The sequence below is a fragment of the Neltuma alba genome, unplaced genomic scaffold (genome assembly GCF_004799145.2).
Source record: "Neltuma alba isolate B1F8T4 unplaced genomic scaffold, ASM479914v2 tig00011960_pilon, whole genome shotgun sequence".
NCBI lineage: Eukaryota > Viridiplantae > Streptophyta > Magnoliopsida > Fabales > Fabaceae > Neltuma > Neltuma alba.
Window position 1 is genome coordinate 184,497 of NW_021636538.1, and position 11,914 is coordinate 196,410.

The 11,914-nt window shown below is 33.5% G+C and overlaps 1 protein-coding gene across 3 annotated transcripts; it reads right to left on the reverse strand.

Moving 5' to 3' along the window:
• Positions 1-273: 273 nt before the first annotated feature.
• Positions 274-4,380, reverse strand: LOC114719933 (histone-lysine N-methyltransferase, H3 lysine-9 specific SUVH1). 3 transcript variants are annotated; one of them, XM_028905505.1, is made up of 4 exons: positions 4,257-4,380; positions 3,798-3,864; positions 1,499-3,711; positions 274-587 (listed from the first exon to the last, which is right to left on the reverse strand). In XM_028905505.1, exon 3 carries the CDS (start codon positions 3,641-3,643, stop codon positions 1,547-1,549), a length of 2,097 nt encoding a protein of 698 aa, XP_028761338.1. In that variant the 5' UTR covers positions 3,644-3,711; positions 3,798-3,864; positions 4,257-4,380; the 3' UTR covers positions 274-587; positions 1,499-1,546. The 3 variants fall into 3 exon arrangements, with proteins under 3 accessions (XP_028761338.1, XP_028761337.1, XP_028761339.1); XM_028905504.1 differs by having other exon boundaries at positions 3,811-3,864; positions 4,257-4,379; XM_028905506.1 differs by lacking the exon at positions 4,257-4,380 and adding an exon at positions 3,967-4,204 and having other exon boundaries at positions 3,811-3,864.
• Between the last annotated feature and the right edge of the window lie 7,534 nt (positions 4,381-11,914).

Genomic DNA, 11,914 nt, shown 5'->3' on the forward strand with positions numbered 1-11,914 from the left:
TAAACTAAGTTTTTATGAAACTATAGAGACCAAAACTGAATTAAACTAAAAGAATTAATAATGATATTAAGCCTAACAAAATTAAATGGTAATATTAACATCATAAATGTTACTTTTGGGCCCGTCGCCACTTGGCGAAAACCCAGAGAAGATGGCGTCATCTATAAACAGCTTACGCGAAGCAGGGGCCTCCCACAGAAAAACCACGTCAGAAATAAATTGAAAGAGTAACGTGATTTTCTGAAACGGTTGCTTAGGAACCTCCAATACTCATTGCCACTACAAACCTCCACTTCGAGAAGGAAAGCATCCTAATATTGCGAAGGAACCAGAATTACACGATCAGTCATAGAATTTATACTTCTACAACTTAACACATAGTAAATAAGCAGCCTGATCATTTATGTGACAATTCACAGGAACTGCCAAAAGGAAAAGTTGATCTGCCATCTGCTAACTAATAAACATGCGACTTCGCTGGTCAAAAACAAAAAAAACATGCGACTTCGGGACATACTATCTGCTGCACTTGCCAGGTCGTCAGCTTAACGTTCCTTGCTAATACTGTCTGTCAAATTAACAAAAACCTGACAGAGAACAGAACAGTGGAATAATAAGATTTTACTTCTGAAACTTTCATGTTCTTCCTAATGCAACCAAACCACATAGTAACACTGGCTAAATCTTTTAAACCGTCGCAAAGACAAATGCTATTTACTATTATCACCCTTCGGTTTATGCAACAGTAAAGAGAATATCAGAATTGAAGGCAATAAACATTCTATGATTTTTAACGGGCAAATACCGATAATCTGATATTACTTCTGTATTCAGAGTGTGTGTGTGTGTGTGTGAGAGAGAGAGAGAGAGAGAGAGAGAAGCACAAATAAATTACATGTAAACCAAACACACACAAAAAAAAGGCACAAAGATTATTTCCTTCCTCAAATCAAAAGGTTTGTTAATACTCTGTTTGGTATAATCAAGGGGGATGTATTCCCTTCCCTTGACACAGAGATCATGATATACAACACTATATCATTGATAGTTTGATACGATTACTCAACAGCAATTATTATGCTGCATCACTTTCCTTTAATCGAAGGACAAAAATGTTTATTTCTCGTTGATGAAATGACATTTTCATTAAATTTTCTTTTGCACTCCTTTGCATTTTGCTAGCCCAACCGGCTCTTGGCTACAGAATCATCATATTTCCTTCAGCATATAGAAAATTAGGGAAATTAAATTATTTGTTCCGGAGAACCAGTTCCCAAATATGCAGTGTAAATTAGTTACAGGAGAATGACCTTGCAAATTCATAATTGGCATCAAGCACGGAAAAATCGTAATACAGCTCAGGAACCCGAAATTCAAAGAATAGCGGCAATAACATGCTTAATTTTATTCTTTTAAACCATCAACATTATTGCTTAATCCTGGATCATGAAAAAGAAATAAGAAAGAAAAGGATTCATGTGGCATAATGGAAACCAACCTTTTTCACAAGTCTTAAGCAACTGGAAGCCAACCCATCAGCAGGTAATTAAAAAAAGTGATCCCTACATTTTGCTGATCCACATAGGCATTTCTTTTTCCTCTGGCCAGCTTTGAGAGGTAGAACTATTCCATAATCATATGTCAACTCGGTCATGGGAGGGATATGTCTGACTGCATGGAAAGCTATGTGGAGATCAGATTCATGTTTGTTTTCACGCACAACAGGGCGCCAGAATACATTTGGAGAACAGCTGTGGTTCATAAACCGTGCAACATTCCCATAATTCTTTGCTGTTACATAGAGGGGATACGGAATCTTTGGAGCTTCTGTTTCACTAGGAAAAACTTCCAGCTGCTGATAAATGCGAGTAGAGTCAAAGATGTAATCATCTTCATTTTCAACGCCAAGCTCCTCCACTCGAGCATTATCTATGACTTCCCCTGCATACTCACATATAAAAGCTCCTGCACGAATAGGATCCCAGGATCTTAAACCCCACCCTTTATTCTTGGTTTTAAAAACCTCCAAGCGAACTCTCAAGCCACCTTGAGAAACCCTGTTTCGACAAGTTGGCGGGCACTGACAGGAAGGACCACACTCATATATCACCGATTTTAAGTCCAAGAGTACCCCATTTGCAGAAAAGGGGAGATGACCTCCATTCTTTTGAATGCAAGAACAGAAGTTGCTGGCACGGCATCCACCAACACAATTACATCCAGCAGATTGATCTATGGGATTTGCTGGCTTCAAATTCCTGAGAGAAGGGCAGTAGGTGAAATACGCAGGGCCCTTCTCACTATCAACATCATTCACAAGACAAACAGGCACCTTTTCAGCCCCAGAAGTAAGATCAGGCAATATAACCCCAACTCTTGACGTAGACTTCTCGGTCCATTGCTGAATGGATTTCCATGTCATGTATGCTGCAGGCTGCCCAGGCAGCCTGACTAATTTATACTTAAATACACTGAAACCTGATTTTCCTTTTTCTACCCATGAGTGTTGGATCTTGTAAAGACCATCATACACATATATCCTCCCCATAGGGTTAGTAATGTCCTTGAGACCTCTAATTACTCTAACTTCGTTGCTCCGATGCAGACTCTTTTCCAATGCAAGATTACCTCTTTCAAGCTTTTGATCACTTCCATTAGCCCCACCTTGGCCACTGTAAATCAGAACATCCCCATCCTCTGTATTATCTTCATATCCTCCAGACGAGACAATACTTACAGCTAATGGCTCCTCTTCTTGACCGAATTTGACACCCATGTAATCAATTCCAGCCATAGATGGTGCATGCAACCCCACCACACACAATTCCATCCTAAAAAAGAAAATATCCCCAATTTCAACACCAGGAACAGCTCCAATACGTTTCTTACTATTTGTCCGAACCCCTTTACTCAACATAATTGTGCCTGACCTCAAATCTGGCCGCCTTGCCACTCCAGGATTTCCGTCTCTCAGATCTTCAATTTGTGTGATCTTCCTTCTTAACACTTCATATATCATAAGTGTATATGAAACTGAGTCTTTGCCACCATCTGGTTGATTCAAGACATCGAAAACAATAGGATTAACTGACTTGAGAACATCATTTGCTACCGCATCCACATCAACCTCCACTGCTGCAGAGCCACCTCCCTGCCTTCCTTTTTTCTTCTTATGCGATCTAAGCCTTCCATCCTGGCTTCCATCTTCCGCATCTGTTTCATTCACCTCAAAATTGATTTGGCTATTACTATAGCCATCATCATTCGTCAAACCCTTCTTGCGTCTTCCAGATGAACCGGCAACTCCATTAGTAGTAGCCTTAGCTCTTGGCGTTGGTGTCCTAAATGAATTAAGTGGAACCGCAGGCACACCAGCTGCTGGGGTTTGAAGATTTTGTTCAGAGAATCTCTGAGACTCCGGGGAGAAGAAGAACGGGTAGAAGGAGGAAACGCCCGGGGGAAAGGGGCCAGACGGAGAGACTGAAACAAAGGGTGCCCCGCCTTGTGAATTTGAAGACGAAGAAGCATTAGATGGTGAAGGGAATATAGGAACAAGAGTTCGCAATGGCTTAACATTCAAAACCCTGGACTTATCAAAGGACCCATGTGCTGGATTAGAGTCTTGACCCAAACTGTTCTCCATTTATATTTTGAAGGTTTACCGACACGCTCCCCTAACAACAATCTTCCCCACGTTTAATATTCACGCATCTATACAAAACAGAGCAACATGAGAAGGCTAACAAGCATGATGATCGCTTTATCTCAAGAGTAAAGCCAATGGACTGCAATTTTACATTAATTACATACAGAAAGCCACGAAATGACGAAATTAGGAGTCGATGCCAGCACATAACACGTTTCCTGAAACATGCAACGGAATCTGAAGTTAAACAGCGCACGAGAACAAAGAAATCCAACTAAAATGTACACGCATACATAAAAACAAAAGTGAAAGCCGCTAACCAAAAGGAACGCGTAAAAGAGACCACGAAATTTTCACTAGTCGATCAATATGAAAAGAAACCCGAATTAACAACCCCAAGAGAAACGACTGAAAAGGTGACTACAAGAAATAAAAAATGAGAAGAAGCGGTACACTAGGGCACACTCCATCTCTAAACTCTAAAAGAAAACAGAAGATCCATCGACACTACAGATCCGGGGCTGAGAAAGGGCACGACAGAAAATAGGGTTGGACTTCGCGGACTAGATGAGAGTATATAAACGCACGAGCAGGAAAAACATAAGCATACCCGAAAGGAGTTTATCAGATGTTTCTATGCTCGAATTTGAGCTTAAGTCCGGAGGCTTCCCGGCTTTCCCAAACCAAGGCCCTTGTGTGTTCTTTTGAGGAGAGAGAGGGTGATAACAGCCCCGAATATTTTCTTGCCCGTCTCTATGCAGTTCGTGAAATAGTCAGATGCTTCGGAGGATTGGTATGTAATTTGGTACCGTTCTTCTGACATGAGCGTGGCATTATACTATTGGACGGGAACAGACAAACCGTGGGATGTTGATTCATCTAGCGGCTACGATGGAGTGAGAGTTCATTTACCGAGAATGATGATAAAACCAACGGTAGGATTTATCTATTCTGAAGACAGACAAGGTAATATCTAGGGCATGCGATATTTGTCCAGAAAAGGGCACATCAAAAAATACGCGAAGTAAGTATTTAATGTTGTTATCGTCTTATCGATTCATTGTATTTGTAGGCAACAAATCAGTTTTTATTGGAAAAAATATCACTCCGAATTTCTACATTTAAATAGTGTTTTATTTCTCGTTTTTGTAATTTTCAATCCCTGCTAATCACTAGCAAGGCCAGGCCGCAGGCACGGCATGCAGTCCTGTCCGAAACATATATATAATTATTTATATTATAATGTATATTTTTTTCAAAATTATAATATATATGGTATAATATTAATATACTATATTTTATTATACTTCAATACCAAAAGGAACATTACTCCTTTATATTATTAGACTTTATATTTTTAAAGTTTTAGTTTTTTTAAAAAAAATATACCATATTTTTTAACTTTTTTAAATTGTCTTGCTGCGTACTATAATTGTCTTTTAACTTTTACATGTTGATATTATTTCATATATCATGAAATGATACTGGTTATATCAATTTGAATGTAATATATAGATCTTTATAAATTATATTAAACTATAAGTTAATAATATAATTGAACATGTTAATATAGCTTGTATTTTTTTTATACGTTTTGTTATTTTCTCAACTTTGTGGAGGTTGATACAAATCATTTGGACTTTAAGACTTTAATTACGATTTTTTATTGTCTTGTTTTTAATAAATTATGGATATTGTTAAATTCTTAAAGTATGGATATCTATTAAGACATACGGCAGTTTTATGAATTAAGTTGTAAATTTGGCCAAAGAAAGCTCATCCTGCCTAGCCCACAGTAGCTTGATCCAAGATAACTAGGGCTTCTACTGGGTAGGCCTAATGCAATCCGCTCATCTTTCGGGCAGGAGTCCTGTCTGTCCAGCCCAACCCATACACACCCCTAAGAATAACTACGAGCTCGCCATAAAAAAAGTAACAATTTTAGTGAGATCTAACACCCCAGTACTTGTTTATCAAAAAAAAAAAAAAAACCAATACTTCTCTTATTCTCTGTTCCTTTTCACTCGCATATTTTTGTTTGAGGAATCAGGACTTTTTTTTAATGTTGTTAATCAAACAATTTGTTTTTTTTGGCTTAATATGTTTTAATCATTTGGTAGATTTAGCAGGTTAAGTTCGCTTTAGAAGAATTGGCATATTCAGTTTATCATCCTTCTAAGTATTTTTAATATAAAGGAATTTACTTTTTTTTCCCCAACAATAAAGAAACTGACGTTTTAGGCAAGGCAAGCAGAAAAAAATTAAAAAAGAACAAAGAAAAAATAGGCTACATCGGCTAAGAACAGAATACAATTGAAGTGTGGGATTGAAAAGATATCTTCCCCTTCTAATTTGTTGTGTAATACTCAGTGCATAAATGATCATAATCAATGTGCATACCATCAACGTGGTTAATAATGGCTGAGAAGCCTTTCCTCCCAGTCTTGGTTGATCTATATGTGCGTGTTTTTTCACATATTCAAGATGTTCAAAAAATAAGCCGCATTTTTTTGGGGGGGGGGGACAGTTGGCATTATTTTTAATTATAGATTATACTAATTGATGAAAATTTTATTATGAATTATATAGATCATAAATTGTAAATAATACCATTCAATTCCCAAAATGAAGTAGGAGCCGCCAGACCATCACTAATACCCACGACAATAACTATAACTATCATTATCTAAACCTATACAAGTAATCATACATGTAGAAGATAATTTTTCCCTGGCAAAAAAAAAAAAATCATAGCTGATAATTTTGCGTACATTAAGGTTATTGCAGTCTTATTACTCATTCTGTGCGCGTTTAAATTTTCAATCGCTTCACATTAAACATTATTGAGACAGTTCACGCAAAAATAAACGGACGTTTTTATTAGAGAATATTTGTAATTTATCTTTATTTACGTACTTGCTAAGTGCAAAATACAATATCATGATAACCAGATTAGGCGGACTGATTCTACCAATTGGATCGCTGGCCTTTGATTAATCAGTAAAAAAAGACAGAACCGGTCAAATATTCTGTTTTCCAAAGGTTCATTAGTGTTTTCAAAGCTATAATTTATGTACATTCATAATAGCATTCAGAAATAAAGAGACGGGACAGATAATCAATAAACAGCAGGTATGTGCATGTACTACTGCGGTCCTTAATATTAATACTCTTTCGGTCCTTAATATAAAACTCATTTAACTAATTTGATTAGATTAAAAAAGTTAGGTAAGTTAGTTAATTATAAGAAATATAACACGTTTTTCCTAAAATATCATAATCATCTTTCTTAATACCCCTATCCCTCTTCTACTTGATTATAATTGAAAGAGTATCCATATAGGTAATTTAAAGAAAATTGATAAATATGATAAATAGATCTTATATTCAGGATCAAAACCAACTCAATAATTGGGTCCTATATTAAGGACCGGAGGAGTATGAGAACTCATTTGATTTTCAATTTAGTCATGCACATAAGATCCCAGTTCATTTGTCTCTCGTATTTATTCTTTTTTTTTTTACAAGATAGTCCTTGTAAAAATAACAATTCTAGTCAATATATTTGATTGGTAATGATATTTTAAAAAAGACAACACCTATTTATTATAAATAACTAATTTAAATAATTTTTTTAATCTAATCAAATTAGTCATATAGTTCTTATATTAAGTATAAGAAGGAAATAGTATTTTGTTAATGCTAAGAAAACTGGATCTTCCACTGAACTCTTAGTCCTTGGGATGCCAGTTCACGGTCCAGCGACCACGCGTGATTAAAGAGCGAGTGAATCGGTTCTAAATAGTTTTATACTATCGCGATTTTTAATATAAAAACTGATTAATTAACTAAGCAGATTAAAAAAGTTAATTAAATTAGTTATTTATTATAAATATGTGCTGTCTTTTTTAAAGTATCATTACTAATCAAATATATTGGTTATAACTACTATTATTACAAAAATTACCTCACAAAAAATAGATAAATATGAGAAATATAGTGAATTAAGATCATATATTTAGGATCAAAATAAAAGTCAAATTGTCTCTTATATTAAGGATTAGAAATAGTGCAATAGTTTAAAAAAAAGAGAGAGAAAGCAGCATAACTAATTGGCAATGCAAAATTAGTTGACGTTTAAAATGACAATCTTTAGTATAAAAGCTAACTTCATATTTAATTTAGTCATAAATATAATACTTTTTTAGTCATTAATATAGAACATAATTCTTGAGTTGGTTCTGGTTCTGAATATAAAACTCATTTATCGTATCTATCAATTTTCTCTAAATTACCCCTATGGATACTCCCTCAACCATAATCAAGTAGAAAAGGGAAAGGGGGTATTAAAAAAGATAATTATGGTATTTTATGAAAAATGTGTCACTTTTCTTATAATTAACAACTTACCTAACTTTCTTAATCTAATCAAATTAGTTAAATAGGTCTTATATTAAGGATCGAAAGAGTCTCTTAATCATTTTGTCTCTCGTATTTATTTATTTTTTTTAAAATAGTCATTATAATAGTTACATATTTTAAATGCTATAATATGGTCATTATAATAGTTATATATTTTAAATGTTAAAATAAACCGTAGTTCTAATTAATATGTAATATGTGACTAGACAAGTGTTCTGGGAAAGATAACAAATATTTGTTACAAATAATTGAGCTATAAAACTTCCTTGACCTACTTAAATTAGCAAACTAACTATCACCTCTGATCCTAAATATAGAGCTAGTTAACTGATTTAAGTAAATTCAGAAAATAAGTTAGGTTAATTATTTGTAATAAACACGTGTTATCTTTCCTAAGATATCAATCAAGTGTACTGATTAGAATTGCTATTATTAGAATGATTATTCTAAAAAAATACTTAAATATGAGAGAGACAAAGTGGATTAGGATCTTATATTTTTAACTAAAGTAAAAGTTAAATGATATCTTATACTAATGACCGGAGTTAGTATTATATTAAGGACCAAAGGTAGTATGTAAAACTATAATGATCCTTTTTGTGCAAGGGATTAAAAACACCTATAATCATATTTCACGCAAGTCAAAATAAAGTTATTTGGACATACTTATCTCATCTTCTGTAAATCATGATTAAAATTTTATTTATAAGCTATTTTAAATAGACCCAATGTCACAAGTAAAAATATATTTTTAAATTGCTTAACTTTATTTAACCGTTTATTTCATTTTTGTTCAGCTTGAATTAATTGTGAAGCATCTTTTATTCCATTTCAAATTTCCTTTTATTTGTCCTTAAAAATTTATTAATTTTATAACATCTTTCAATCTCATCCCTCAATGTATTTATTTTTATCTCATGACTTTATCTCGAGTCCCATTTTTCCTTGGTATTCCCCTGTTTTATTCATTTATTAGTACCTTTTTAAAAGAAAATTTGATTGCTCCAGTGATACTATCAAAATAAAATATCTGAAATATTCAAGCGTTGTATAAATTAAAAGTCACGATCCCATGAAAAATTTGAGCCGGCAGCACAGAAATGAGAAAAAACCAAGGCAAAAACAAAAATAGACTCGCTGTGTATGCATCTAAAAAATGTTTGAATTAATTTTTAAAAAATAATTTTATGAATTTTAAAATAAATACGTGAGAATAATTTTGTCCCCACTTATATAATTTTAAATGGTTTTGATGATTCCCAAACACTTACTAATTTTTATTTTTTTGCCCATATTCAGTGACATTGACTTTCTAGATTTAAAATTTTTAACTCGTAATCTTTTAAATGGTATTTTCTTAGAAACTATAATTAAAAAATTATTTTTATCTCAGACTTTGTATGCATACTGAAATGAAAAGTTATTTATAAACATAAATCATCCTTCTCGATAAAAAGAATTACCACAAAATTTAATGATGAATGAGTAACATAGATTTTATTGTCGTTGGAAAAAAATTAATTGTCACTTATTGCGCGCAATTTTATCATTTATTTTTTACGAGGCTTTTTCATAATTATACTACCTCTAGTTCTTAATATAAGACCTCGTTTGACTTTTTGTTTGGTTCTAATTATAAGACCCCAATCCATTTTTTCTCTCATATTTATGTATTTTTTTCTAAAATAGTCCTTCTAATAATGATAGTTCTAGCCAATATACTTAATTAACAAGGATATTTTAGGAATGACAACACTTATTTATTACAAATAACTAACTTAACTTACTTCCTTAATCTTCTCAAATAAATCAATTGGGTCTTATAATTATGACCGGAGGTAGTATTATTTTTAAATGACGTAATGACTTAAAAAAATGCACGATATTGATAGGGGTCGGATCATCACTCATCAGGCTTTGTACGGGCATCATTCGCGCATATTTATCAAATCTCAACAATTTTTTCCCCCGCTTTTTAACTTTTTCTGAGCTCTTCCCTGACACCTATGATTGGACGAGCGGAAACCGGCAAGTCACCGCAGATGATGTAATATTTGGCGGACATCACGTGTGCGGACGTTTAGTTGGGTTCCTGGGTCAGTGGGTCTTCTCTTGAACAGAAAGCGGCAAAAAATCTACTCAGGGACACGATGGAAAATCCAGGCCAGAATGATCATTCCGTTTATAAAAGCCCGATGAGTGGGATGGGCGGCCCTTCCCAGAAACAGGAGTAGAATGACACAAACGCCCTTCTAATCTTTTTAGTTTACATATTAAAATAATTACATATCTGTTTCATCTATTTTCCTACTATTTAAAAAGATAATATGTCTCTTATACGTGTTTTGGAAAAAAATTTAACTGATGCTAATATTTCACGTAATAGGACCAAACAGAGATTTTAATTGGCAACTGAGAGTGCGGCGTTTTGAAACCTTCCTTTAAGTTAGTCTTTGGATGGTTGGCTTGATGATTCAATTGTATGCTGTTTATTTAGTTCTAAATAAATAAATGTAAATTAAAACTAATATTTTGATTGTCACAAAATAAATACATCTCATGTGAAATCTAAATTAATTGGTTTTTATTACGAGTTTTAAAAATATCAATGAAAAATTTATAACCAGGATCTAAAAAAAATACAGACGATTCAAATTACGCCGAGAGAAGTATTAGTTAACAAACTCCTGGGATAATAAACCTAAACAATTTTTTAGAGATCCTTATAATTAAATCCAAAAGGGGTGCATCCGATAACCTGTTTGATGACGATGGGATACAGGCAGTGACTTATTGTGGATAAGTACGGGAAGTCAGCAATTTTCGAAATTATCATCAAGCGCTTTGAGTAAACGCAGGGGCTTGACAAAACGAACACGCGTGACTCGTCGTTTATGTGCCTTCATGATTGGAGAGGACAGCATTTTTATTATTTAGGGGAAAAGAAGTCCAAAAGCTATATCCAAAAGTGGGCCCTATCTTCACTTAGAATATCATACATCATTGTTAAAATGGATAGTATTCTTTCTCTCTCTTTCAAGGAATAACCATGTCTTGCTAGTGGATGATTGATACAGTTTACATCCCTTCAAAGGAAAAATGACCTTAGCCAAGCAAATGAAAATAGGACCAAACAAAGCAAACAGAGAAAGAAAGGAAAAAAAAAGACATGTTGCTGTCTCGCATTTTGAGTTTAAAGCTTTTGCTGTGTCAATACTCTCGCGGTTTTACCATGTATTTGATCTTAAAAAGATATTACTGCATTTGATCTAAATATAAAAACTAATTTGCAATACAAATTGTACTACAAATTAAATTTTATATTACATTCTGTCCTAATTATAAAGCCATGTTTTTAGATTATAAATAGAATTTTATAATTAGGGCCAGAAATATATTTAAAACTGGACAAGTATCGTAAGCCAATGGTGTGTTGCCACAATAATGCTAAAATCCTCACTGGAAGATGCCCAAATAGGTGGATATGTGTAGTGTGTTTAATTTATTACGAAAAAATCTAAAAAAAGATACTCCCTCCGTTCCTTATTATAAGAAACGAATAATTGAATTATGTTGATCAAAAAAACAGTTAAAATTAGTTAAGAACAATCAATGTGTAAAAAGTATAATTTTTTTTCCAAAAATACCCTCATTAATAAGGAGAAAGAACATGAGAGAGAACAATGGTAAATTATTAAAAGAAAGAGAAGTGGGAAGGAGAGAGAGTGTGAGTTGAAGACAATAAATATGGGTGAAATAGGAAATCAACACAAAAAAGTAGAGACAACTTTTAAGTGTCTCTTATATATAGGAACATGCCATAAGAATCAAATGTCTCTTATAATA